General features: G+C 44.9%; 1 protein-coding gene across 3 annotated transcripts in view; it reads right to left on the reverse strand.

The window, feature by feature from the left end:
- Positions 1 to 9,356: 9,356 nt before the first annotated feature.
- WNT7B (Wnt family member 7B) overlaps positions 9,357 to 22,458 on the reverse strand; it is a 149,806-nt gene continuing 136,704 nt past the window's right edge. For all 3 annotated transcript variants that reach the window (XM_081958020.1, XM_081958019.1, XM_081958021.1), the window contains exons 3-4: positions 20,032 to 20,303; positions 9,357 to 13,338 (exon numbers count right to left, since the gene is read on the reverse strand). In XM_081958020.1, coding sequence (XP_081814146.1) covers positions 12,859 to 13,338; positions 20,032 to 20,303 — 752 coding nt within the window. In that variant the 3' untranslated portion in view covers positions 9,357 to 12,858. The remainder of the gene's footprint in view (positions 13,339 to 20,031; positions 20,304 to 22,458) is intronic.

Raw genomic sequence — 22,458 nt, forward strand, 5'->3', positions numbered from 1 at the left:
TCCCACCTCAAGCACAAAGTCCAGAAGTGGTTTCCAAGTAGAAACAAAAGTAAGTGTATTTTTTTTTCTTTAATCAAAGCAGTCCATTTAGCCATCTCTGCTAACTCCATCAATTTTTGCAACCATTGGTCCATTATGGAAATCAAAGTATCCTTCCATTTTTGTGCATAAATTAGAGCATACAAAACTTTTGCTAGACCAATTCTCGAATACAGCTCATCTGTCTGGAACCCGTACTGCATCTCAGACATTAATACAATTGAGAGAGTCCAGAGATATTTCACGAGAAGAGTCCTCTGCTTCTCTGCTCGCAACAGAATCCCTTATGCCACCAGGCTTGAAATTTTGGCCTTAGACAACTTAGAACTATGCTGCCTTTGGTCTAACTTAAGCGTAGTACCTAAAATTGTCTGCTACAATTTCTTACCTGTCAACGACTACTTCAGCTTCAGCCACAACAATACACGAGCACACAATAGATACAAACTCAAGGTAAACCGCTCCAAACTTGATTGCAGAAAATACGACTTCAGCAACAGAGTGGTCAACGCCTGGAATGCTCTACCCGACTCTGTTGTTACAGCCTCAAACCCCTGTAACTTTAGCCTTAAACTGTCTAGCGTGGACCTCACCCAATGGTGGGTTTCAAAATTTTTTAGAACCTCTTCTGTAGGTGTGGCCTGCTTTGTGGGAGTGGCTTGCTGGCCATGTGACTGCGTGGAAGTGGCTTGCCAGCCATGTGACCGAGTGGGCATGGCCAACCTGTAAAATGTGGTGAAACTCACTTAACAACACTCTTGCTTAGCAACCAAAATGTTGGCTCAAAAACTCTGGCATTTGAAGCATGCAAGTCTTAAAGCTGTCAAGTTACAAGACCCTTGCACCCCTAACCCTTTAGAAAAAAAAACCCCAGGGGTGTTCAAACTTGATAGCTTTAAGACTCTGAAGTGAGTCGCAAAGTGACGCAGGTGCCACATCGTAATGGACTCCAGGAAGAGGGATCCTGTCTCCCCTATTGGCAAGATGGTGAGACACATGACAGAGAAATGTGATGGAGCTGGCCTGGGACGATGCCACAGGTGCCCATAGAGAGGGCTCTGAGTACCACCTCTGCCACGCATGCCAGAGGTTCGCCACCACTGCCCTAAGGACACCATTTCCACAAATCATCTCAACCTCTTTTGAGAGTCCAAAGAGCTTCTGAACTTGCAGTTGTGTAATCGTGTAGAATGAAAGAAGTCCTGTCAGTCACTCTCTATAAGTGGAGGCAAATCCATGGGAAGCAAATGAGAAAGGTTGTGGTACAATATCCCAATGCATCTTCCACCCTTTGACCTCTCCGAGGCAATGGAAAGGAGCATTGGGAATGTGAGAAGTAGACGTCTAATGGAAGTGTAGGACTTTGGGAGTAAGCCTTTTAATTGGATCTCTGTGAAGTTGTTTTATTGAGGAATTACCACCCCTATTATCTTAGGAAAATCTAACTATGGTCATGTTTATCACAGTTTCACAAACTTAACAACTTTAAGTGGTGAGGACTTCAACTCCTAGAATTCCCCAGCCAGCATTGAAAAAGTGGGCTGCACATAAATTAACAACCAATTCATCCAGCACCGAAAATGTGAACATACGTGCCATGCACCTTTTGTGCATGCGCACGGCTTCAAAAACATGGCTAAATAGGATGGAATAATGCCGGGGCAGGTGGGCAGGGCCACCCACAGGTCGCAACTGACGGTTCACCCAAACTAGTCTCAACTGGCAGCAGCCCACCATTGAGTCCACACCTCTTAAAGTCGCTAAGGTTGAGAAATGCTGGTTGGATATTTACGTCTATGCAGATGGAACAATCTGACTGTATTTTTAAAAAGTCCCATGAGAAACCCAAGATTGAAAGCTAATTCACCACCACTTGAATTGAGGTTATTCAGAGGAGGTATTTAGCAACCAAACTGAATCAAGTAGACTTGACTAAGGATGCTATCAACCAGGGGTGACAAACTCAAGGTCCATGGAGCCGCCCTGGAATCAGTGAAGGACCAGCCCATGATCACTCTGCCAGCAAAAATGGAGCCCGGGAGGGCCATGCACGCCCCCCCCCCCCCGGGACTCCGTTTTTCCTGGTAGAGGGCTGCAGGAGGCCGTCGCAGCTGAAAACAGAGTGAGTGACGTTGAGCTGGTCACATCCATCTTGGCCACGCCCACCCAGCCCCCAAAGTCAAACGCAACCCTGATGCGGCCCTCAATGAAGTTGAGTTTGACACCTCTGACATAGATCATTAGGTGGAAATGGCCTTAGAGAAATTATAAATACCTCTCTGTACTTCTAGTATCCTCAACAGCAGCATCTGCAAGAGAGGTTACCCATATTGGCAGCGCACGTGCAAAGACTATGGTGTTGTTGTAAGAGATGCCACTTCCATTTTTCCTTTTTTGGATCTTCCATGCAAACGTCCCTGGAGCTTCCACATATCCAGTAACAATTTTACGCTCTTTTTCAGATATTTGTCCAGTGATGGCAGGAAAATTACAGAAGGTTTTTCTCCTTTCCAGCCTTTTTAGGATCATTGACCATCTCGAACAAGGATTTTGTCCTTTAGGAAGTGCAGCTAGGGTTTAAACTTGGTTTTACCTACTGCCCTGACAACTCAGTAGAATTGCACACCTGTGTCAACAATGTGGCAGAAAGTTAATCTTCAAATTTATGGGATGCTGTCTTCAATACTGCTCCACAGGGTTTTTAAAAAAATGCTGCTATAGAGTTTATAAAGAGGTTTTAGTCTATGCTTAGCGTCTTTACTGCTCTTCTCTGCACTATTTCTTGGGGCTCAGCATCTTTTCAGTATGGTGGCAACCAGAACTGGATGCAGTATTCCAAGTATGATCTCACGAGTGTAGAATGGTTGCAATGGATGGCTGTGAAAGTTGAACCATAAGAAAGGCTGAGTGCCAAAGAATGGAGGCCTTTGAACTCTGGTGCTGGAGAAGACCCCCGCGAGTCCCTTGGACTGCAAGGTGATCAAACTGGTCAGTCCTAGAGGAGATCAACCCTGACTGCTCTTTAGAAGGTCAGATCCTGCAGAGGAAACTCAAATGCTTTGGCCACCTAATGAGAAGGAAAGGCTCCCTGGAGAAGAGCCTAATGCTGGGAACGATTGAGGGCAAAAGAAGAAGGGGATGACAGAGAATGAGGTGGCTGGATGGAGTCACTGAAGCAGTACGTGTGAGCTTAAATGGACTCCAGGACAGGAAGACCTGGAGGAACATTGTCCAAGGGGTCAGGATGGGCCAGACATGACTTCGCAACTAACAACAAGTGTAGAGTGATACTGTCACTTCTCATGATGTTGATGCCATCGCTCTGTTGATGCAGAGGACTGCACTGGCTTTTTTGACAGCTGCAGCAAACTGCTGGCTCACAGCTCCATGTGCACAAGTGGTGTGCATGCTTGCCCGTTGCTCATGCAAGTGGGATGTGTGTTTGCACGTAGGCACGCTCGCCTGCTATTTCGGTAGCCTAGTTGCAAATAGCTAATGGGTCCAGAAGTTGGGGCTCCCTGCACTAGGATACCTACTGTACTGTAGATCCCTGTCCCAGTTACTGCTGTTGAGCCAGGTGCTGCCTATATCAGTGCATTAGATTTCTCCTGCCTAGATGCAGGACCTTAATTTTCTCACCACTGAACTGCTTCTTGTTTGATAAGGCTCAATACTCAAGTCTACCTTCTGAATCTTGTATCTGTCTTCCAATGTGTTGGCAATTTCACCCCAGCTTGGTGAGGTCTTGCAAATTTGATGAGTTCCTCTTCTATCTCCTCATCTAGATTATTTATGAAGATGTTGAAAATTACTGGGTTTAAGACAGAAACTTGAGGTTTCCCACTGCTGGATGCTTCCCTCCATGTAGATTTGGCTCCACTGAGGTCTACACACGGAGTGCAGTTGGTCAACCAATTATGAATCTATCTGGTGGTGATGCTGTCTATTCCGCATTGTTCTATCTTACCAAGAAGTAGGCTGTGATCAACTTTGTCAAATGCCTTGCTGTTGTGTAAGTAAACTATGCATCTCTTTCTCTCACATCTCTCTCTCTCTCTCTCTCTCTCTCTCTCTCTCTCTCTCTCTCTCTCTCTCTCTCTCTCTCTCTCTCTCTCTCTCTCTCTCTCTCTCTCTCTCTCTCTCTCTCTCTCTCTCTCTCTCTCTCTCTCTCTCTCTCTCTCTCTCTCTCTCTCTCTCTCTCTCTCTCTCCTGTCTTTATCTGCTAATGCTGTGCATATTTTGTGCAAGTGTTTTGAAACTTGAAAAGGCCTGGATAGCCCAAACAAAGATCACTTTTGTCAAATATTTGTCCCAAATATTTACATACACATATGATCTCCTAGCTTCGACTTGATCCCTGTTGAAGGTGGCTGGATTATCAACCAGCTCTAGAGGTGGGCTGCAGCCTGTTACACCAGTTCAGGCAAACCGGATGTTAAGATTCTGTTAGTTTGGTGAACCGGCAAACTCCACCACTGGCTCCCCCCCCCCATGCCCCCTTTCTTTAAAATACAGAGTTTCCCAGCATTCCTTTAGAAACTTCCAACATGCAAACTGTGGTTACTCATCCTAAAATGAATCCTCTTTACCTGGAGTTTCAAAATTTGCTGTTTGTTGAGAAGATGTGTAGATAAAAGTCAGTCTACATTTAGTGTACATCTGTGTTTGGGGATATTTCTTCATAACAAAACCAAAGTGTATTTTCTGTGCAGTTCACACCTCTTGCTCACTGAATCTGGATGTCACAAAGCAAAGCCCACATTTTGTAATTAATCCCCATGCCCCGTTTTGACTGACAGAGTGCTTCAGGAGACTGAGTGCTGTCACACCCCCTTGACATGTCCACCCACCAGCCATTAGGGTAGAGAACTGGTTGTTAAAAAAATTTGCAGCCCACTACTGACCACGTCCAATGATTGACTTCCCCAAATTTGGGGCCCAACATGAGACTGCCCATTGGTGCTTACTCTTGATGTGACATAAAAACACATTTAAAATAGTTTCTCATATTAATATTCCCTTTCCCAAGAAACAAGCATAGTTGAGATGTATTTGTTTTTGAAATTCTTTATTGTACAGTGTTTTGAGCTCTGTCATCATTAATTCTTGTAAATCACAATGTGACATTGGAAACATTTGACATTTCCTGGGCTTTCTTCCACTCCCACTTCCACTCCCACCCCCCTTTGGGTCCCTTCTCCTTTAATACCAAGCTTTGTTGGTTTTTTTTCAAGATTGACTGTTTCTCTTTTTTTGGGGGGGGGGTACACAACTGGCATGGTTTCCTATTGTTTTGTCATCAATACTCCATTCCTTTTGATGTGCTTCTATCACTCATTGGCCCACCAGGCATTGATTGATTCTAGAGAAGACTTCGCTAAAGTCTCCTACCTGGAGGAGCAAATTTCAGAACCTAATGAAAATTAATGTCAAGCTGCAAAAAAAAAAAAAAAAGAAATTTCAGTTGGGTGAACCCTTGAAATAAAGTTAGGGGAGGAGAAAACTTGAACAAATTCTGGGGACAACAATAATGTTTAAATAATGGAAGGGCTGTTTCATGTTTAATGCAACATACTATGAATTTGGGGATAAGTTCTGTAACATATATGATATGTGTGTCCTGCCTGCAAGAGGCTATGGTATTCATTCAGTGGGATAGCAGTACATTGTTTTTATTGTCTCTCTCTCTCTCTCTTACATTTACAATTTGCATACCAAAAAACCCACTTTGCATGCATTAGAGTGCAAGTAAAACTCTGCAGCAAGGTGAATTAATTTGAGCAGGCAGGAAAGTTACATAAGTTGGAGATATTCAACTTCAGTGAATGCTGTGTAACTATTCACACATACACACACACAACTTTGTTCAGTGTTGCTCACAATAATTTAAAATAATTTTTTGTAGACATTTAAATGCTATAGCATAATATAACTTAAGTGAATACCCACCCTCCACAAATATTACTGGCATATTTACAATATCTTGTGCCATCGGACTCTGTTTGGAAGTATGATACCGCAACTGATGTGAGCTTAAAGAATCAGTTCTCCTAAGGGATGAGCCTTCTTGAGGGCTCAGCTTAACTGTAGGGGTGATTAATACTTTTCAGGCATTGAATTCTTTTGTGTTGCGGGAAAAGAAGGAAAAAGAAACCCACAGATGATGATGGGGAAAGAGGCTTATGATGGTTGATTGGAAATATCTGCAGTGAAGATGTAACCATGCTATCTGACTATGGTTAGAATCTTTGACCAGAATGGAAATATATATACCCTCTTAACTATCTGTTCATAGATATCTTTAGAGCAATGGTTCCCAATGTTTTGGGCACCAGGAACTGGGTCTGTGGAGATGAGTTTTTCCGCAGACCGGCGGGGCATGGTTTCGCATGATGGCTACATCCCGTGGATGGGGCTTTACTTGTTTGTGTGACCTAGTTTCTGCCATGCCGTGGACAGGTACCAGTCCATGGACCAGGAGTTGGGTTTGGGGACTCCTGTCTGAGGAGGACCTAGGATTTAACCTGTGAATAAGCCTGTTGAACCTGTTGACCGCAGGGTCAACAGAGTGAGGTCAAAAGAGTCAAAAAAATGCATTATTGTAGCTCCTCCCCTTTTACTGGCCTTTAAAAAAAAACTTTGGGGGCTCTTTCCTGCAAGTATGCCTGACTGTTGGCGCCAATTCATAAGTGGATTTCCAGAATTTGATCTGGAAGATCATCAGAGATACTATATCTCTACAAATGGAGCTGACATTTTTATGCGTAAACTCATCTGAATTTAGAATTAAAATTGCTATGACGATCTTCATCAAAAATTAAGCAATCCCATTGCTTAAAAAAGGAAGGGAAATACGTTTCTACCAACCAACATGACTTTGCTCCCCATATGAGAATTCGATGAATTTTGTAATTGGGTGTTCTGCTTCACAAAATTATCACTTAATATTTTCCAAATGCATGGAGATCAGCTTTTGTTGTGATTTCGGTCTGTGTATCTGATATTTGAATCATTTTGTTAAAGGCTAATGAAACACAATTAAATATTTTGGAACAGAGAGATTACGAAGTTTAATATTCGATGAATGTCGAAATCATGAACTTGCCCTAATGCTCATAATTGCATTTGGGGGCACCACATGGCTTCACATTTTATATTTAAAGTGTTGTTTCTTTTTTTTTAAAAAGTGTTGAATGATGAGCTGAGAATGCTAAAATTCTATTGGTCTATTCTGCCACACAGGAGTGACATAAATGTGGCATGAAATCAAACATAGCAAATGATGATTTGATCCAAGAGATAGTTATCACCAGGCATAGATGTGTTTCAGGAAATGTACAATATCTTCCATTCAGTGATGTCACTAAATAAATGCCACTCTTATGGACTTGCTTCTTAACAAGCATGCAGCATCTGTATGATGCAGGGGTGGGTTTCTATGCGAACCGGTACCAGTTCACTCACACACATGCTGGCCATACATTGCTTGCGCATGTGCAGTTTGCTGTAAATGGTTGTACGCATTGCGAAGACCATTGAAAGCTAATAAACAAGACACCAGCAACGCCAACAGAGACCGGGGCACCAGTGTGGGGGGTGGCCAGCCTAGATTGCTGCCAGTTCTGCAACCCAGGCCAGATTATCAGTACCGGTTCAGCCAAATCGAGCCGAACCAAGCCGAACCGGGCCGAACTGAGAGCAATCTATCTCTGGAATGATGATATCCCACTTATATTATCATTTCCTCCTCTAGATCTGCTAATGCTTCTCAAGGATTATTATATCATACAGTCACTAACAATCATGATTACCATTTTTTTCGGAGTATAAGACAAACCGGAGTATAAGACGCACCGAGGTTTTGAAGAGGCAAATTAAAAAAAAAGTTTTTGCACTCTGCAAACCTCACAAAAACTGCCCATTTTCCACAAAAACAGGCCCATTTTTAGTCAAAAAAAGGGCATGGATAGCCTTCAGGAGGCTTATAGAGTGCTCCTGGGGGCTGGGGGTGACATAATTGAGCAAAAACAGGCTGTTTTTTGCTCATTTCTGCCCTCCCCAGTCCCCAGGAGCTCTCTGAAAGCCCCCAGAAGGCTATGCGTGGCCATTTTGGTGAAGGGGTGGGGTTTCAGGAGGCAAAAATGCTGTATTCAGTGTATAAGACGCATCCCTATTTTCAGCCTCTTTTTTGAGGGAAAAAGGTGCATTTTATACTCCGAAAAATACATTAAGTTTCCTAGATTAAAAATAGCCCTTTTTTGCTTATTTTTGCCCTCCCCAGCCCCCAGGAGCACTTTGCAAGCCTCCCAAACCCTCTGCACATCCATTTTTGCAAAGGGGGTGGAGTTTCGGTAGACCAAAAGTGCTGTATTCAGTGTATAAGAGGCATCCAGATGTTCACCCTCTTATTTGGGGGAAAAGGGTGCGTCTTATACTCCCAAAAATACAGTATACTGAGTGATTCCAATATAACTTCCTGAACTTATTCCAGGGGTTTGTGTGTCAATTAAGGCAAGATGTAGGCTGCAACTGGATGATTGAAGTCCTGCTGCCTTTCCCCCCCATGTGTAAGAGAAGCAATGGGGTTTCAACCATGCAGCGGTAGTCCCCATCTTGATTTTTAGTAAAAAGACTTACTGTATTTTTCGGAGTATAAGACGCTCTGGAGTATAATATCCACCAAGGTTTTGAAGAGGCAAATAAAAAAAAAAGTTTTTGCATTCTGCAGACCTCCCAAAAACGGTCCTTTTCGTGAAAACAGGCCCGTTTTTTTCAAAAAAAGGGCATGAATAGTCTTTAGAAGGCTTGTAGAGTGCTCCTGGGGGCGGGGGGGGGGGCAAAAGTGAGCCAAAAATGGCCCATTTTTGGTGAAAAAAAAGGGGGTGCATGAATAGCCTTTAGGAGCCTTGCAGAGTGCTCCTGGAGGCTAGGGGGGCAACATTGATCAAATAATGGCCCATTTTCCCCTCATTTCTGCCTTTCCCCAGCCCCCAAGAGCACTCTGCAAGGCTCCTAAAGGCTAAGCATGGCCATTTTGGTGAAGGGGGTGGGGTTTTGGGAGGCAAAAAATGCTGCATTCAGTGTATAAGACACACCCAGATTTTCAGCCTCTTTTTTGAGGGAAAAAGGTGTGTCTTATACTCCGAAAAACACTGTAAGCCGTGTGATTTAATGTCACATTTTCAAGTTTGTAGTAGCGAACTGAGGTTGGACTATCAGTTCCATCCTTTGCCTAGGAGAACATATGTGTTTACAAGCACATCTTCTTTGTATCGCCTGCTGTATTGTTTTAGGAATAGGCCTTTTTTTTAAAAAAAAAAAAGAGCAATATACAAAGAGGTCTGTTGGGAAGCAAAGGATGGTTTAATGCCATCAACGTAAGTTAGATTAATTGTGTCACTAAAAATAACTCAGACTAATACACCAGCCTTGTATTAGCTTGTTCTAGTGTGCGACTGAGTCATCGGCAGCTGCAGCATGTGCTTCAACAACCGTTGTTTACATTACTTTCCTGGCATGGGGTTAGCATGTTAATCTCTTCCAAAGAGCCAATAAAAAGCCTGTCTAAACCTGGAAATTATGAAACAATAAGAAAGGGCCATTGCCGACTACTGCTAGCACTGCAAAAAAGGTCCTTTCCCTCTGAGCTACCGGCAATTCAGCCATGCTTACACACAATGGATGACTTGCGACTGAATGTCAAATTGGGGTTTATACGCTAGGAGAGAAAAATATCAGGCTTTTCTCAGTAACAAATTTGTACCCCGTTTTCCCGAAAATAAGACCTCCCCGGATAATAAGCCCAATTGGGCTTTTGAGCGCATGTGCTAGAATAAGCCCTCCATGAAAATAAGCCCTCCCTGAAAATACTGCAACACAGGAGCAGCCATGAAGTGACCACGTTCGCCGCCTCCTGCACCACAAAAATAATAAGACCTCCCTGAAAATAAGGCCAAGCGCTTATTTGGGGGTCAAAAGAAAATAAGATCCTTCTTATTTTGGGGGAAACACAGTAATGAACTGAGTGGGGCAATGTTTCTCAACCACGGCAACTAGATGATGGGTGGACGTCAACTCCCAGAATTCTCCAGAACAGCTGGGTGGGGAATTCTGGGAGTTGAAGTCCATCCATCTTCAAATGGCCAAAGTTGAGAAACGTTGGCATAGAAGAATGGATGAGAATGGTTTTCCCCCCCCACACATCCTCAGCACTGAAGTAGATTCGACACCACAATTCGAGGATATTGTGATGCCATTGTGGTGGTGGTGGTGAGGAAACCCTGCTCTGCATCCTTGTTCACACCAACTGTGATTGCTGGCAGAGACTGAAAAAAGGAATAATTAGAATCACAAGGTATGTGATGGCAGAGAATCTTGTTAAATTAAGGGGGTACCTGTCCATCAAACAATCCAAACTGAATTTGCATTTAGTGAGAGACGTTTAAGTGAACAATCAGGAGTGCACCAGACCCTATATACTGTATATATTTGTCACCAAAAAAGACATCAGGTCTTATTTTCGGGGTGATGTCTTCCACTAACTCAGCTCACTATCTGACGGTAAGTAGTAGGGCAGCTCCATCCCTCCATCCCCACCCTACCTTAATTTTTACCTCTGTGCCTTGCCCCACCCTGTGCAGCCCAGAATGGGTGGGGTCTTAACTAGGGCATATTTTGGGGGAAGGGCTTATATTGGGCGCACGTGTTAAAAAAGCAAACTAGGGCTTATTTTCGGGATAAGTCTTGTTTTTGAGAAAACACGGTATATATCTTTGTTAGGGCACCTGAATGGATAAAAAATGTCATGTTTGTGGCCACCATGATGCAATTGAAGCTTGGACTCTTTTTTATGTGAAATGCATCCCATATCAAAAAGGGCAGGACATCAACCATGCAGTTGCATTGCCATTTTGATGTTTCTGACCCCTTATATCATCCTCACAACATACTGTGCAACAAAGTCGTTCCTCATTTCTAGAAGTCACCAAATTTGATGACTCACGGTCCACAAACAAAAGAAAGCTCTCTCCCCTCACCCCTGAAGTGTCATCAATTGTTGGATAAACTATAGATTTGTTTCTGGTATTAAGCAACTGTTATACAAAGATCTTCCTCCCTAATACATCTCCATAATCTACGAAGACTCTCAGTGCTCTGCAGAAGATTGGAAGAGAAGTTTGAGCGTGTGTAATAGTTTTATACAAAGTCCCATTCAACTGAGATGGATCACACAGACCTAGAAACATGACACAAATAATGAAAAGACCTTCAGGAAAAGAATAATCCAAACACACATCCCCATAAAGCAAAAAATGTGTATAAGGATTAACACATTCCCCAGGAATGATGATGCAGGACCATGGTTGCCATCTTGACTGCTGTTTGACTTTTAAAAAAAACCCTCCCCTTTGTGGATACATCCCTACTCGTCTTTGTCTAGCATCAGCAAGGAGGGAGCCTATGACAATTCACCATTGCCAGCTCACCATGGCCAATTCACCACAGACAACTTGCTATGGCCAACTTGTTGCAGCCAACACACTGTGGGACAACTAGCCATGACCAACTCACCACTGGACAACTTGCTGCGGGACAAGAATTACACTCATATATAAAGAAATGGTGGAGCAGAACCATTAAAGAAAGTATGCAAAAGGAGGGACAAAATGACATGCAAATAACAAAAATTAAAATATTTTTAAATTTTATTTTAAATAATTAAATTGAATTGTTCAATTGTCCTGCAGCATTTCTCCTGTGAAATTTGGCTGTAGTGACTTGGCCACAACAAGTTGTCCCATTCTGTGATGCGATCACTATTCTGCCACAGCTTTCAATAGCGAAACAAGTGAGAAGCCAAGCCAGCTGCTTTTTCAATGACCATTTTACACTGTCAAATCGCTTTTCCTCCCTCCTGAATGATCCTCTGGCCCAAGGACAGAACTCTAGTTAACAGTGGCGTGCCATGAAATCAGTAGCATTGAAGAACGTTGGGGAGAACCAAGTACCCAAAATGAAAATAAAAGAAGTCAGAGCTCCAGTAATTTTACATTTAGTTCAAAGTAAAGACATAGCTACCCGTTAGTGCTTAGAGAGTTTTGATAATATTAAAAACATAAATAAGAGAATCTCTTTTTTTTCCTGCTGAAATGTCCATTCAAAAGGTTCCAGTGTTACTGGGAGCTGTCAGAATTTCCTCTTTTATTTTATCTATGAATCCATCCTCGAAGTTCCTCCCAACCCCGAATTTCATTCGTCTTAGCTGCTGCCCTTTCCCCCTACTTTATTCCCTTTTTTTTCAGAAGCAAGTGTTGAAGCAACACTGTCGGAATCTTAGTTTTGTACTTAACATCTGAATTCCTCTTTCTTTTGTCCTTTTTTTTAATAGGAAAAAAACCGTCTCTGTTAGGGCATCTTCACGCTCATTCTGAATTTAAAAATCATCTTCGGGAACCTGTGTCTATTGTATTGTACGTATAACTTAATCTAAGAGTAAAACTCTACAACACCTCAGGCTGCAGTGGGCAAGGGGAGGAGGAATCAAAAGGAAAAATTGCTCACCTGGAATAACATCATCCTAATCCATCATCCCATCCCAGGGTCCCTTGGACTAATGGAATCAAAGCAACTCTAGCCAACAGATTACGCATTGTTCTTCCAACTGTGTTAGTAAGAAACAAATAAGAGATTGGTTCTACCTCCTTCCCACCCCAAAGAAAGAAAGAAAGAAAGAAAAATGTGCAAAATGATGCTGTAGTTATTTTGTTCCACATGACCAAGTGCTGGTCGCGTCCATGTTCAGGTTGCTCCATCTTGAGGTTACTTGCAAGTGAACACTTCTGTCCGTTCGCTGCAGGTGTTGCATTTCACAAAGCAACACCAGTGGAACTTGCAGTTGCACTGCCACACCTTGGTGTACTGGTGAGTGTTGTAGCCCCTTCCGCAGCACATCATGCCACAGCCGTCCGCCCCGAGGGACGTACGGTTGCAGAGCCTGCCCTGGGTCCCCACGCTCCCTGTTGAAGCATCCTCTTCACAGTAATTCGGCGATTTGTCAATGTAGACCAAATCAGTCTCCATTGGCTTCTGGTAACTTCTGATCTGCTTGATCTTCAGGAAGGTTGGTTGCCGAAGCCGGTTGGCCCGGACTACTTCCACTTGCACTGCAGCATTATATTTCTCTTTTAAAATATATCCAATCTCTCGGAATTTGGGTAGTGTAGTCCAACAAGTCTTCGTGGTGCAGGAGCCAGAAACGCCGTGACATTTGCACTCCAGTTTCATCCGTCCTTCAAGCACCTGTGCATGCAAACAGGGAGAACAAAATAACAACAACACACTTCAGCTTTTCTTCTGCTTGGCTGATCTTAAATGGTAGACCTTCAGAGGTCATTGAAAGTTACAAAATATCTATAAATATTAGCGGCGCGATCCGTCAAGAAGCCGCCTATTTTAAATCCCACTGATTTCATTTGGAGGATAGGTTTGTATCATTTTCTCATTAAAACCCATGGAAAGTAAATGTTTCCTTCATTTTAGCTGGAAGGAATACAGGATAGTATTTTATTAGTTTCTTATGGATCCTGAGTTCACCAATACAATTCATTTCTTGAGAAGAGGAGAGAGGTGGGAAGAGAAGAAAGGGAAGGGGGAAGGGGAGAGGAGGGAAGGGAAGAGGGAAGGGGAGGAGAGGAGAGGCGAGAGGGAGGGAATGGGAAAGGCAAGGGGGAAGGGAGAGGGGGAGGGGAAAGGGGGAGGAGAGGAGAGAAGAGAGGGGAAGGGAGAATGGGAGGAGAGGAGAGAGGGGGGAAATGGGAAGAAAGAAGGGAGAGGAGAGTAGGAGAGGAGAGGGGGAGAAAGAAGAAAGGGAAGGGGGGAGAGGAGAGGAGAGAGAGGGGAAGGGGAAGAAAGAAGGGAGAGGAGAGAGTAGGGTAGGAGAGGAGAGGGGAAAGGGGGAAGAAAGGAGAGAGGGGAAGGGAGAAGGGGAGGAGAGGAGGAGAAGAGAGGAGGGAGAGGGGAGGGGAGGGGAAAGGGGGAGGGGAGGAGATAAGAGGGGAAGGGGGAAGGGAGAAGGGGAGGAGAGGAGAAGAGAGGAGGGAGAGGGGAGGGGAGGGGAAAGGGGGAGGGGAGGAGATAAGAGGGGAAGGGGGAAGGGAGAAGGGGAGGAGAGGAGAAGAGAGGAGAAAGGGGAAAGGGGAAGAAAGAAGGGAGAGAAGAGAGTAGGGTAGGTGAGGAGAGAGGAGAGGGGAAGGGAGAAGAGGAGGAGAGGAGAAAGGAGAGAGGGGGAAGAAGAAGAGGGAGGGGAGATGGGAGGGGAAAGGGAGGAGAGAAGATGGAAAGGGGAAGGGAGAAGGGGAGGAGAAGAGAGGAGAGAGAGAGGAAGGGGGAAGAAAGAAGGGAGAGGAGAGAGTGGGAGGAGAGGAGAGGATAATGGAGAGAAGCCATATACCTAATGAAGACATCCATAACCTCAAGAAGGAGAATCTATATTCTATATTCTATATTACTACATTCAGAATGGAAGTCCAAGCATTTTACTCCCAACGTCAGCTGATTGCATTTTCCCCTTGTGTAGATTTTTCTTCCCATGCCATTTTCAACCGTTGGGAGCCCCACGGGGCCAAGGAAAGACGCGGCTGCTTTCCCCAGGATTTTGCAATAGCAAACCTGGCAGCCGAGGGGAGCAATCGGATCAATTTCTGGACTTCTACGTGCAACAGGACATCTCCACAGCCGAGCAAGAGCTGGATTCCTTCTGGAGCCATTTGGGCAATCATAAACCTGACAAGAGGCATCGATTGCATGTCCCTCCCCTTTTGCAGGGCACACCAATGGCATCGCCCTCTTGACATAGTCAGTTGCTATGGGCAACAACAGCAAGACACCAGTTTGGACTACATACACAATCCACCACCATCCCTGTAATGTGTAACCACTAATTCAATAATATTGTTCTCACGCGGTGCGATTATTAAGTAGATTAAGTAAGTGCTTCTTTTTGGAGTGGTTTAATCGGATAGGTTGAAGTGCATGGCCTGCCTTCTTCCCTTCCCTCCCTCATCTTCCTTCCTTCCTTCCCTCACACATTCCCTTATCTTCCTTCCTTCCCTCCTCTCTTTTTTCCTTCCTTCCCTCCCTCCCTTATATTCCTTCCTTCTTCTCTCTCCTTCTTTCCTTCCTTCCCTCCCTCATCTTCCTTCCTTCCTTCTTTTCTTCCTTCCCTCACTCATTCCCTTATCTTCCTTCCTTCCTCTTATTCCTTCTTTCCTTCCCTCCCTCCCTCTCTTATATTCCTTCCTCTCTCTCCTTCTTTTATTCCTTCACTCCCTCCCTCCCTTATCTTCCTTCCTTCCTTCCTTCACTCCTTCACCTTCCTTCCTTCTTCTCTCTCCTTCTTTCCTTCCTTCACCTTCCTTCCTTCTTCTCTCTCCTTCTTTCCTTCCTTTCTTCACTCCTTCACTTCCTTATCTTCCTTCCTCTCTTCTTTCCTTCTTTCCTTCACTCCCTCATCTTCCTTTTCCTCTTCTTTTTTTCCTTCCTTCCTTTTCCTCTTCTTTTTTCCTTCCTTCCCTCACTCACCCCCTTATCTTCCTTCCTTCTTCTCTCTCCTTTCCTTCCTTCCTTCACTACCTCCCTCCCTTATCTTCCTTCCTTCCTCTCTTCTTCTTTCCTCCCTCCCTTCCTTCCCTCACTCACTTCCTTATCTTCCTTCCTTCCTCTCTCTCTTTCTTTCCTTCCTCCCTTCCCTCACTCACTCACTTATCTTCCTTCCTTCCTGAGTCAACGCCTTCCTTGGGAAACAGACATGGTGGTAGGATTATACCTCACACGTGATCTAAAGAGATTTGAAGGCTAAATGTTCTCTTTTCGAGGACTCTGGGGCTTCAAGTTGTATCCAGCTATTGTTGCTTTTCAAGACACGGAGAACTTGAATACAGGTAGTCCTTGACTTACAATCAGTAGTGGGCTTCTGCTGGTTCAGACCAGTTTTGGTGAACCGGTGGTTGAGATCTGCAGGTGGGTCTGGCACCCGTCCCGGCGCTATGCTGTCCTATTTAGCCTTGTTTTTGATGCCCCACACAAGGAACACACGTGAGCGAAGCGCATGCACGGAAGGCCGCTCACATGTGCAGATGGCGCACATAAATGAAGCAAGCATGTATGCACACTCACAGTCAGGGAACCAGTTGTTAAAGTAAGTGCAGCCCTCGGCTAGCAACAGTTCATTTGGTGACCGTTCAAACCAGTGGTGGGTTTCAAAAATGTTTAGAACCTCTTCTGCAGTTGTGGTCTGCTTTGTGGGAGTGGCTTGCCGGCCATGTGATCAGGTGGGAGTGGCTTGCCAGCCATGTGACCGGGTGGGAGTGGCTTGCCAGACATGTGACCGGGTAGAGTAGCTTGCCAGATATGTGACCGGGTGGGAGTGGCTTGCCGGCCATGTGACCAGGTGGGAGTGGCTTGCCAGACATGTGACCAGGTGGGAATGGCTTGCTGGCCATGTGACTGGGTGGGAGTGGCCAACTTGTAAAATGTGGTGAAACTCACTTAACAACGCTCTTGCTTAGCAACCAAAATGTTGGCTCAGGAACTCTGACATTTGAAGCACGCAAGTCTTAAAGCTGTCAAGTTACAAGACCCTTGCACCCCTAACCCTTTAGAAAAAAAACTCCCAGGGGTGTTCAAACCTGACAGTTTTAAGATTTGTGGACTTCAACTCCCAGAATTCCTCCTCTCGCTCTTCATCTTGATGATGTGCGGACGGGTGGGGGGAGGGAGCTGGAACCGGTTCTAAACGGCACTGTAGATTTGTGGAACTAATTCTTCTATAGAAGAGGTTAGAACTGGCAGGAACCCACCCCTGGTTGAAAGTTACAACAGCACTGGAAAAAGTGACTTATGACCACTGTTCACAGTTACGACCTTTGCAGCATCCCCAGGGTCATGTGATCAAAATTCAGATGCTTGGCAACTGGTTCATACTTATGACTGTTGCAGCCTCCTCTTTTGCGACCTTCCAACAAGCAAAGTCAACAGGGAAGACAGATTCACTTAGCAACCAAGTTACTAGCTTGTCAACTGCAGTGACTGGCTTCACCACTGTGGCAAGAAAGGTTGTAAAATGGGGCAAAAACTCACTTCCCAAATCCTCACTTAGCAACACAAATTCTGGGCTCAATTGCAGTCGTATGCCAAGCATGTTGAACAGATGTTATCTCTTTATAAATATTTTCTTTTTCCTTTTGTGTTAAGAGAATCTTCTCCTATGGAGAATTAAAGTGCTGTCAGACCATACAGTAGCTGGGAATGCCTTCAGTTATAGTTTGCCAACAATGAATAAATGTTTATATTGTATAGACCAGGGAGATTTTTGCAATTTGACTCATTTAAGACAGATGTTTTAAAATGTCTTTGAAGATCCATAATCATAAAAATTAACTTTTCTGGGCTTCAGAACTTCATTGGGAACCAAATCCTGAATTCTAGCCCAGGCTCTGACTTCCAAAACCTTTCCCCTTTCAGTAAAAAGGTAAAGTAAAGGTCCCCCTCGTACATATGTGCTAGTCGTTCCGGACTCTGGGGGACGATGCTCATCTCTGTTTCAAAGCTGAAGAGCCAGCGCTGTCCGAAGACGTCTCCGTGGTCATGTGGCCAGCATGACTCAATGGTGAAGGCGCATGGAATGCTGTTACCTTCCCATCAAAGGTGGTTCCTATTTTCCTACTTGCATTTTTACATGGTTTCGAACTGCTAGCTTGGCAGAAGCTGGGACAAGTAACGGGAGCTCACTCCGTTACATGGCGCTAGGGATTCAAACTGCCGAACTGCCGATCTTTCGAATTGACAAGCTCAGCATCTTAGCCACTGAACTATCCCCTTTCAGTAAGCTTTAAAAAAAAAAAGGTTGTGCAGCTCTCCCCTTGGGAAAGTTGGTGTTAAAACAAGAGTGTCACAAAATCCCTCCCTCGGTCCTTCACATCTTGTGAAACATTCACAACAAGTTTCCCTTTCATTTAGGAGAAACCATATTTATCAAGGAAGGAAATCATGACAGGATGCATCCAGCCTGTTGCTTCCCTACGAAATTAGGCATCGAGCATAGTATAATTTTGAGACACCCTAAGAATACAATCCCTGCTCCAATGTAGAACACCAGTAGTAATGTTTTGCACGTGTTAGTTTTGGAGGGCACCCCCAAGTTTTGTGTTTTTCTTGGTGGAGATATTCATTTTTCAAACCAGATGCTGGCTGAAACGAAACCCAAGCTACATTTAACTGCCAGAACCAAAGGTAATAGACAGAAAATGTTTTAAATTGTTGGGTTGAACCAGAAGCTCCTGCGTGTTCCTTTCTAGGTCAAGCTCAGAAGCAAAACCACTGACATGACCTTGAACTGAGCAATACCAGGCTGTTCAGGTAAGTACAGGTAAGTCCTTGACTTACGACCACAGTTGAGGCCAGGATCTATGATGCTAAGTGAGAAATTTGCTAACTGAGTTGTGTCCTGTTTTATGACTTTCCTTCCCTAAAAGTAAAGGTAAAGGTTCCCCTTGCACATACGTGCTAGCCGTTCCCGACTGTAGGGGGCGGTGCTCATTTCCATTTCAAAGCCAAAGAGCCAGCGCTGTCCGAAGACGTCTCTGTGGTCATGTGGCCGGCAGGACTAAAAGCCGAAGGCTCACGGAATGCTGTTACCTTCCCACCAAAGGTGGTCCCTATTTTTCTACTTGCATTTTTACGTGCTTTCGAACTGCTAGGTTGGCAGAAGCTGGGAGAAGTAACGGGAGCTCACTCCATTATGCGGCGCTAGGGATTCGAACCGCTGAATTGCTGACCTTTCTGATCGACAAGCTCAGCATCTTAGCCACCGAGCCACCATATCCCAAGTGAAACCCTACAGTTATTAAATTAGTAACACAGGGAATCTGGCTTCCCCATTGACTTTACTTGTCGGAAGGTCGGCAAAGATGGTCACATGACCCTGGGACACTAAATATGAACTAGCTGTCAAGCCTCAGAATGTAAATCACGTGATCAAGGGATGCTGCAATGGTCGTAAGTGTGAAAAACAGTCATAAGTCAGTTTTTTCAGGGCCATTGTAACTTTCAACGGCCACTAAACAAACTGTTGTAAGTCGAGGACTACTTGTAGCATACATGGATGATACTCCTAGATGCATGAGCCAAAGGTATTCTTCTCAAAGTGTTAAAACAGCGGCATCCTTCTCAAGATCTGTGCGGCTTCTTTTAAAGGCCGTTCCCCAGCTGTTGGAAAGTATCCACCCCATTGCCACCATCACAACCACTTTGTTTCCTTAGCGTTCCCACTGGCAGCATTGTCTGTGTCTCTCACACGTGTGTGCACACCTATCTATCAACCCTGAAGCTGACCTGACTGAGGCCATCTTGGAGGCTTCAGTGTTGCCAGAATGGTGCTTGGGATATGGAGGGGGTGGTGGAATAGAGATAGTTGGAGTTTTGTAGCCAAAACAAAATAGTTTCTCTTGAGAATCAAGGACGTTCCTTGGCTAAAGAGAGGAGGAGTGAAGTTTCCAAGCAACTGGGCAGCACCTCGATTGGACCGTGTGATGGATTATTTGGGAAAGGGGAAAAAACTTTTATGTTTAATTAGGTGAAAACCGTGGGAAGCTTCAGAGTTGGTTTTCACCAGTTTGTGCCAATATGATATGCCCAATAAACCTGTTCTTCGAGGAACGTGCTTGCCTCGGAATTCTGTTTGCTATGGGTGTATTACTTGGAACCCTGACACTATCCTTCCCTATGAAAATCTAATTTGCCCTGGAAACTTTTTCTATTTCTTCACAACAAAACCTTTATCTTGTTTTGCTCAAACAGAACATCATTTAGTCCACAACAATCCACGTACAGGCTGCAATTTTACAGCCCAAGTCTATGTTCCCAATTGAGCAATCCCTGGACTCTCAAAGGCCTCCCCTCCCTCGAATCATATCACCCTTCTCCTGTGTAATATACCTTTCTTCCGGCTTCATTGTTGTGCAGATTCATCAGCCTCCGAGCGCTCTTTCGGATTTCTCTGGCGTCGACGAACCTTCTGGAGAAGTCGATGCCGTATCTGATATCAGCAGAACATCCTCCCCACTTCCACCCTTCCTCCTGGTTGTAATAACCTTGTTTCTCTCTGTCACAACCACAACTGCTGAGGTTTCCCTGGCTGCAGGCAGCCGTGATTGCGTGGGCGACGCCAGCGGCAGTGATGGCATAGGTGAAGGCGGCTTCTCTGCTTCCTGTGGGGACAACATAGGAAAAAGGGAGGGGGAAAAAATCAGAATATCATGAGAAACATAGTCCTTGGACATCTTGAAAAGTAGCATAATTTTAGGAGCACACATGGCATTCATTCTTGTACCGGTGCAGTGGTGGGTTCCGGATCCTGTCGCAACCGGTACGCTGCAGTGGGGCCGGGCGTCCACCACATGCATGTGCAGTGCATGCTCCATGCGACACCCCAGCTGCTCAGCGGAGCATGACGCAGGTGCCATACGCTGCATACGCATGCGCAAATGGCCCAGTAGGGTCAAATACCAGTAAGGAGAGCAGGTGGGCAGGTGGGCCCTCTGCAGCACCATACCGGACCAGTACCTGCTGCTCCCACCAGGCACTGGTATACCCGTACTGGGGCGTACCGGCCATAATCCACCATTGTACTGGTGTTTCTCAACCTTGGCCACTTTAAGGTGTGTGGACTTCAACTCTGGGAGATGAAGAGAAATCTGGGAATTGAAGTTCATAGAACTTCAAGTGACCCAAGTTTAGAAACCCCGCCTTATACGCCATTAGTTACGATATCCACTTACCTGGAACTGGCCTAACTTATGGCTTGTTGATGGTGATGAGAGAGCTTCTGTAAATTGGGGGGGGGGATTGAATCTAACCATCGTTCTGATTCAGTTCAATGTGAAACTTCCAAATGGGCAGATCAGATTAGTTTGGTGCAATTTGGTGCAGAAAAGGTCCTTGTGAAGGAATGGACTGTCTCAGTTTGAAGATCAGCGCATGCACATGCCGGGAAGATAATCCGGTTTCCAGCACATGCATGCACACTGGCCAGCTGGACTTCGCGTGTGTATGCACGCCAGAAACCAGAAGACCAGGTGGCCGGTGCACATACACACGCCGGAAATTGGAAGATTATCTTCCCGGTGCACACCACTTTCTGGCACTCCCATGTGTGAAGATCAGCTGGCCGATGTGCTGGAACCTGGAAGAGCAATGGGAAAAGGCTCACATGTCTGGAGAGATGGCCCTGCATGCCACTTCTGGCAGGCATGCCATAATTTCGTCATCACAGCCATAGGAATATATCTATGGTATATTTTTATTTCCTTCCTATTATGGACTTTGAGACATTTGCCTTTTTTTTAAAAAAAAAGGTAAGAAACATGTTCTTAACCTAGGCAGTTTTGCTATTTGATAATAATAGAATTTTGTCTTGATGAAGCTGAATCCCCAGTGTCCTCAAAGGAACATAAATGTAATTTTCTTGGCATCCATCCAAGAGCCAGGAATTCTGGGAGTTGAAGTCCATAGGTTGTAAAGTTGCCTCAGTTGTTCACCGCTGTCTTTCAGTGCTTATTTGCTTCACTTCACCCTGATTCAGGGGTGGGATTGAAAAAAATTAGCAAATAGTTCTCTGCCTGGTTGCTGAGTAGGTGTGTCCATGGTGGGTGTGGCCTACTTGGCCTTCTGAACCATGATGGAGGTGGGGCTTTTCACCCTCCCCAGGCTCCAGAGGCTTTCCTTGAGCCTCTGGGAGGGCGAAAATGGCGTCCCCCGGTTTCGGAGACCCTCCAGAGGCTAGAAATGAAGCCATTTCCGGACCTCCAGAACTTCCGGGAGGCCTGTTTTTCATCCTCCCAAAGCTTCCACGCAGGCCCTGCACCAACCTGGCATCCAAAATGAGCCATGTGGAGACTCCGAGGAGGAGTGAAGTGAGATGGGCGGGGCCATCCAGTCTTTTCAATTACCGGTTTGGCGAACCAGATGTAAAATTAGCATCCAGTTCGCCCAAACCTGTCCGAACTGGCTGAATCTCACCTCTGCCCTGATTGCTTTAGAGGGAACAGTATGATGGATATGTAGCTTTCTAAAATTAACTTGCGATTACTTTTGTGAACGCAAAGACTGGAAAATACTTCGTATCTTGATCTAATACAAATAGTTTGCTCCTGATCACTATCAATGCACCCGATTAATATTTCCCATGGAATATTATCTCTAACTGCTTCCTTAATTTCATCCACGATGAAGGAATTCTCTTACTGGCCTTGTTCCGTGTAATCATCCAGAAATAAAACCACAAATAAAGATCTCTTTCCAGGTCGAAGTTTCGGATTTAACTCTTGGTCCTTCTGTAGGGCCTGTGCTTTCCGAAATCTGGAG

The sequence above is a fragment of the Natrix helvetica genome (assembly GCF_964273705.1).
Source record: "Natrix helvetica genome assembly, chromosome: 6".
NCBI classification, from domain to species: domain Eukaryota; kingdom Metazoa; phylum Chordata; class Lepidosauria; order Squamata; family Natricidae; genus Natrix; species Natrix helvetica.